This window comes from Macrobrachium nipponense, chromosome 23, assembly GCF_015104395.2.
Source record: "Macrobrachium nipponense isolate FS-2020 chromosome 23, ASM1510439v2, whole genome shotgun sequence".
Taxonomy (NCBI): domain Eukaryota; kingdom Metazoa; phylum Arthropoda; class Malacostraca; order Decapoda; family Palaemonidae; genus Macrobrachium; species Macrobrachium nipponense.
In genome coordinates, this window is record NC_061090.1 from 52,340,203 (window position 1) to 52,346,202 (window position 6,000).

At 42.0% G+C, this 6,000-nt stretch overlaps 1 protein-coding gene across 1 annotated transcript in view; it reads right to left on the bottom strand.

The window, feature by feature from the left end:
- The window catches only part of LOC135197898 (uncharacterized), a 67,811-nt gene that overhangs the window by 43,805 nt on the left and 18,006 nt on the right, over window positions 1-6,000 (bottom strand). The window contains 7 exon segments of the mRNA XM_064225120.1: window positions 37-206; window positions 944-1,076; window positions 1,868-1,960; window positions 2,555-2,705; window positions 3,684-3,793; window positions 4,461-4,632; window positions 5,523-5,689. Of these exon segments, the coding sequence (XP_064081190.1) occupies window positions 37-206; window positions 944-1,076; window positions 1,868-1,960; window positions 2,555-2,705; window positions 3,684-3,793; window positions 4,461-4,632; window positions 5,523-5,689 (996 nt within the window).

Below are 6,000 nucleotides of genomic sequence, written 5' to 3' on the forward strand. Positions count from 1 at the left end.
GACGGAAAGACGACGATGAGAGTTTCAAACACATACCATTTCACTGAACTGTGCCCAGCGGTAGTTTCTGGAAGTTCGGAAAGCGTTGGTGGTGAATTTGGCTCTGAGGGTGTGGTGGTTGGCCAACTGGGAAAGTTCTCGGCTGTATGAGTTACCGCCAGGCTTCTCGGCCAGGTTGTTCACGTGAGTCCAGATGTACCCTCCAACTGTTGGTAAAAGAAATCAAGGTCTAGAGCTGTGGTTCCCAAATTGGAGCCCATGTAGCAGGGGGCCCTAATCTAAGTGTAGTCAGTAACTCTGCTAAATTGCAGGGAGCCCTAAGCCAAGTGTAGTCAGTAACTCTGCTAAATTGCAGGGAGCCCTAATCCAAGTGTAGTCAGTAACTCTGCTTTATTGCAGGGAGCCCTAGTCTAAGTGTAGTCAGTAACTCTGCTAAATTGCAGGGAGCCCTAATCTAAGTGTAGTCAGTAACTTTCCTAAATTGCAGGGAGCCCTAATCTAAGTGTAGTCAGTAACTTTCCTAAATTTGGGGCAAAATTTAATTACTCTATGTTTGTTAAGGCAGTGTAGCATGAATACGACCGAAAACTTGCTTTGTACTCTGTTTTATGACATTTTGTACTCTCAGTTTTATATGACACTTTGTACTCTCAGGTTTGTGACACCTGGTGCTCTCAGTTTTGTGACACTTTGCACTCTGTTTTATGACACTTTGTACTCTCTGTTTTGTGACACTTTGTACTCTCAGTTTTATATGGCACTTTGTACTCTCAGGTTTGTGACACTTTGAACTCTGTTTTATGACACTTTGTACTCTCTGTTTTATGACACTTTGTACTCTCAATATTGTGACAGTAATGTCTATGAACAAAAGGACTCCAGCAAGATGAATAAGAAGCATGTATAATAATAATGAAAAAAGCTACTCATAGCAGCATTTTACCTTGATTAACCTCTTCCTTGTGCAGGAAGTTCTTGACGCGGGTGAAGAAGTTGGGCGTCTCAGGGGCGCACATGACCAAGGAGAGATAGGCTGCGATGCGGACGTCCACTTCATCGTCGGCGTCGTCCAGGATCTGAAAGTAAAGTATATCTTAGTTTTACCGGACCACTGAGCTGATGAACAGCTCTCCTAGGGCTGGCCCGAGGGATTAAGATACGGACCACTGAGCTGATGAACAGCTCTCCTAGTAGAGCTAGCCCGAAGGATTAAGATATTTTTACTTGTCTAAGAACCAATTGGTCACTTAGCAACGGGACCTACAGCTTATTGTGGGATCCAAACCACATTATATCGAAATATGTATTTCTAACACCAGAAATAAATTCTTCTGATTCCACGTTGGCCGAGCCGAGAATCGAACTTCGGACCACCGGATTGGCAGCCGAGCCCGAAAACCACTCGCCAAACGAGGAACTAAGATCTGGAAGAAATAATATGTAACCCAGATGGAATGAAATGGATTATACTAGAGTTTAGGCTAAAGGCCAAGCACTGGGACCTATGAGATCATTAAGCACTGGAGAATAAGCCGGGAGTAGGTAGGATTGAAAGGTTTAATAGGAGGAAAACCTCCCAATTGCATTTATGAAATAATTGTTAGGAGATGGTGGATAGCAAGATGGAAGAAAGATAATATGAATGGAGGTACAGTAAAAGGAATGAAATGGGTTGCAGCTAGGGGTCTAAGGAAGGGACTCTACAAAGAACCTTTAGTAATGCCTACATTGCACCCCGTGAGGTGCACTGACGGCACTACCTCCCCACGGGGTTGCAAACTCAGATGTTGCTAGAGTCTGATTTTTTTTCCGAGTTGTGCCCGTAAGTCTTTATCGAAATTGATGCTTTCAAGAACAGATCCTTTACCTGCCATGGCGTTTCGAGATCAAGATGGCGGCAGCTGACTCGTCTGTAGGTTTCAAAAGCGGCCACCCTTATCTCGGGTTTCATCAGCTTATTCTGAAAATAAGAAGAAAAGAAAGGTGTTTTGATTATTGTGATTGTTGACGTCTCCATTCTTATGTTTGTTACGCTTTTGAGACCTCCATGTGGGCGTTTTTGTTCTGGTTTCAAGTTGATGTAGATTTTGGGATTATTATTCATACCTATGAAAATTACGCAGATCAGATGGATTATCATTATTATTATTATTATTATTATTATTATTATTATTGAAAATACTCATAGTAGCATGAAACTTGAACTGGAGAAACAAATCTATTGTTATGTATGGGTACACACATAACATATATGTACCCATACATAACTGGATTTGTTTTTCCATAATTATTATTATTATTATTATTATTAATTAAAGAAATCAACAGAACTTGTCTTGTTTACTGTTGCAAAATAAATACAGAGGTCCATTATTACTATTATATTATTATTATTATTATTATTATTATTATTATTATTATTATTATTATTATTATTATTATTTCTCTCTGAATTACTCAGATCAAGGTACCCTACTTAATGCTGACAAAAAACAAAAGATTCCAAAATCAAAGCACAACAAGAATCGATTAATACTGAATTCTTAAAGTGTACCTTGTAACACCTCTCGATGACGTGGCCCTCCGGCAGGACGCCGGCGTTGGAGAGCGCCCTCAGAGCATGCTTGACTTGGACGAGGTCCTCCTCCGATCCTCCGTAGCCGCAGGAATCGCCTATCTTCTCCACGGCGTAGTCCAGGAGAGGCCTGGGGGTAAAGAGGATTCGTTTTCATGGTTTTTTCTTTTTTTGCTTGGAACTGAAAGGGATTCTCACCTTTAATGACCCCCCAAGGGTTCGTTATCTAGGGCTAATATTGAAAGGGATTCTTACCTTTAGGGTCCTATAAATTAGAGTAAAAGGGTTATCTTGTCTTGAACGTACCTCGAAGTCAACGGTAAAGGAATTCCTAGTTAATGACCGTCCCCCCCCCCCCCCCCCACACAAGGGTTTTCTGGGGTCGTTATCTGAGGCTGATATTTCTTGGGGATTATTATCTTGATGATATTGACAGTCTTTTGTTTACGTTTTGACGGTGATCCCCAACGGGCTTATATTAAACACGCGGCAAAGGTGGATAATACATGCCTGGTTTAAACCTTTTGTAAGTGTGGGGGTTGCGGGGGGGGGGGGGGTGTTCACTGTCCAGGAAAAGATACTTACGTTCAAATCGAGGGTAAAAGAATTGGGGTTCATTGTCTAGGAAAAGATCGTGACATTCAAATTGAGGGTAAAGGAATGCTGCCCTAAATGATTTTCAAATTAAGGGCAATGAGGCCTTTTGGCCTAAATTCTATAATCATTTCAATTCATTTCAATATAATGGTCTCAAATGATTTTTATAGTTAATGACTATAGTAGATTCACATCAACCGTGCATTTGATGTCTAGGCCAGTCCTTGACGACGCTCCTGATTGGCTGTTGATAAGCCAATCACAGGGCTGGAAACTCTCAGTCTCTCCAGAGAGTTCACGTAGGCAGGATGTATGTTCCACATCTTCTCTCAAAAGTATCTCTCAGGAGAGCTCGGAACACAGATGTGAACTCACTCGAGAGACTGAGAGTTTCCAGCCCTGTGATTGGCTTATCAACAGCCAAACATGAGCGTCGTCAGGGACTGTCCTAGACATCAGATGCACCGTTGATGTGAATCTACAATAGTACGAGCAGACTTGCTGAACTCACGCTGCGTGGTCTCTGCAAGTGAATGGGTTCCGTCGGCAGAGTTGGTACACGATGCTGGAGGCAGCCATCACAGTCTGGTGTTCGACAGCGGCGTTGTTATGGGCTACTTCCTAGAAATGGGTAAAAAGAAGGCTCCAATATATATTGTATATATAAAAGACAAAATCCACGAAGGATAGAGAAATGATAGGGGGTCTTGGAGGCCTTTCGACTCCTTGCCTGCCAAGTCAAGGAGTCAAAAGACCTTGTAGAACTACATCGTTTCTCTTTCTCTCGTGGATTTTGTCTTTGTATAGTTATTCATCACCTTTCATATTTTCATGATTCAGTTATATATATATATATATATATATATATATATATATATATATATATATATATATATAATATATATATATATATATATATATAGTACACATATCCACAGAAAAATAAGAGACAGGGTGTAAGACCTACACAGCGTCTCTTATTTTTCCCCTATAGATATGTGTTGATAAATGAATCAGGTGCTAAAGTGAGTATAATCACACACACACACGCGCACACACACACACACACACACACACATATATATATATATATATATATATATATATATATATATATATATATATAATATATATATATATTTTATCACATCACCATGATTTATATACAAACATCAAGTCACAAGTGTCGTTTGATAGACAATATGCGCCAATAAACAAGGAAATATATATAAATCAACTGAAGTGCAAAAGCAGCGCTACGCCGTAGCACCCATAAAAGGAAACTCACCATCAGATATTTGACATTGTCAGGATGAGACTTCGTGTGGAAGTGGACTCCCACCAGCCAGCTGAGGACGCGGGTCTCAGGGAAGTACTCGGGGGATTCCACCGCCAACCTCGTCAGCAGTTTCATGCAAGCTCGAGACTCGCAGAGGACGGCTGCGTCTAGGACGAATTGCCTGTTGGAATAAAGAAAAAAAAAAAGTTTAGGTTAAAAAAAAAATTTGTTTTTGAAATGAATCTATCAGTAGCATCATCGATCGTTTACTGATGCTTATGGTGTGCACGTAAGCTGAGTAAGTGTCTCGCCAAGCTCCTACTACAGTAGATTCACATCAACCGTGCATCTGATGTCTAGGGCCAGACCCTTACGACGCTCCTGATTGACTGCTGATAATTCAATCGCAGGGCTGGAAACTCTCAGTCTCTCTCGAGAGAGTTCACATGGGTAGGTTCTATGTTCCACCTCTCCTGAGAGATACTTTTGAAAAACGTATCCCTCCAGAGAGTTGGAACATATATACATCCTGCCTAAGTGAACTCTCTCTTGAGAGAGAGACTGAGAGTTTCCAGCTCTGTGATTGGCTTATCAACAGCCAATCGGGAACATCGCGTAAGGGACTGGGCTAGACATCAGATGTACGGGTGATGTGAATCTACTATAGCTGCAACAACAACCCCTTTCATTCCTTTTACTGTACTTCCGTTCACATCTTCCTCCCATCTTACTTTCCACCCTCTCTTAACCGTTGTTTCCTGCGACACTGAGAAACTTTCTAGCCTCAGTCTGATATTCCGTTCCGCTGTAGAGAACGCTCCCTATAAACACAAAACAGGTTGATTACCTGGTGCTTGTTTGTATGGTGCTTTTACGTTGCATGGAACCAGTGGTTATTCAGCAACGGGACCAACGGCTTTACGTGACTTCCGAACCACGTCGAGAGTGAATTTCTATCAACAGAAATACACACCTCTCACACATCAATAGAATGGCCGAGAATCGAACCCGCGACCACCGAGGTGGGACGCTAATACCATACCAACCACGCCGCTGAGGCGCTCTGATTACCTGGTGTGTTGTTCAGAAGAGTAAGTTTCCCAGACGTCGTCCATGTCGGAGTCTTCCTCCAGCTGCCCCAGCAGAGTGACCAGGTGCGAGAAAGCAGTCGAGCGCTTCTCGAGGATTCCGGAGTCACTGTTCATGGTTGCCTTGAGGTACTCCACTGCGATTCGGATCTGATCAAAAAGGTCCAAGGAATCCGCAATGAAGTGAAAGTCAGAAAGAGAGAGAGGAGAGAGGAATGGCGAATGAAGTGAAAAGGTAAGAAGAAGAAGAAAGAGCCCTCGAGAATGCAAAGAAAAGTAAAAAAGAAGGGGAAGAAAGAGGACTCGAGAATGAAGTGGAAAGTCAAGAAGAGGGAGAGGAGAGAGTAGGCGAATGAAGTGAAAAGTCAAGGAGAAGAAGGGGAAGAAAGAGGACTCGAGAATGAAGAGGAATGTAAAGAAGAAAAATGAGAGGAGAGAGCCTGCAGTGAAAAGTAAAGAAG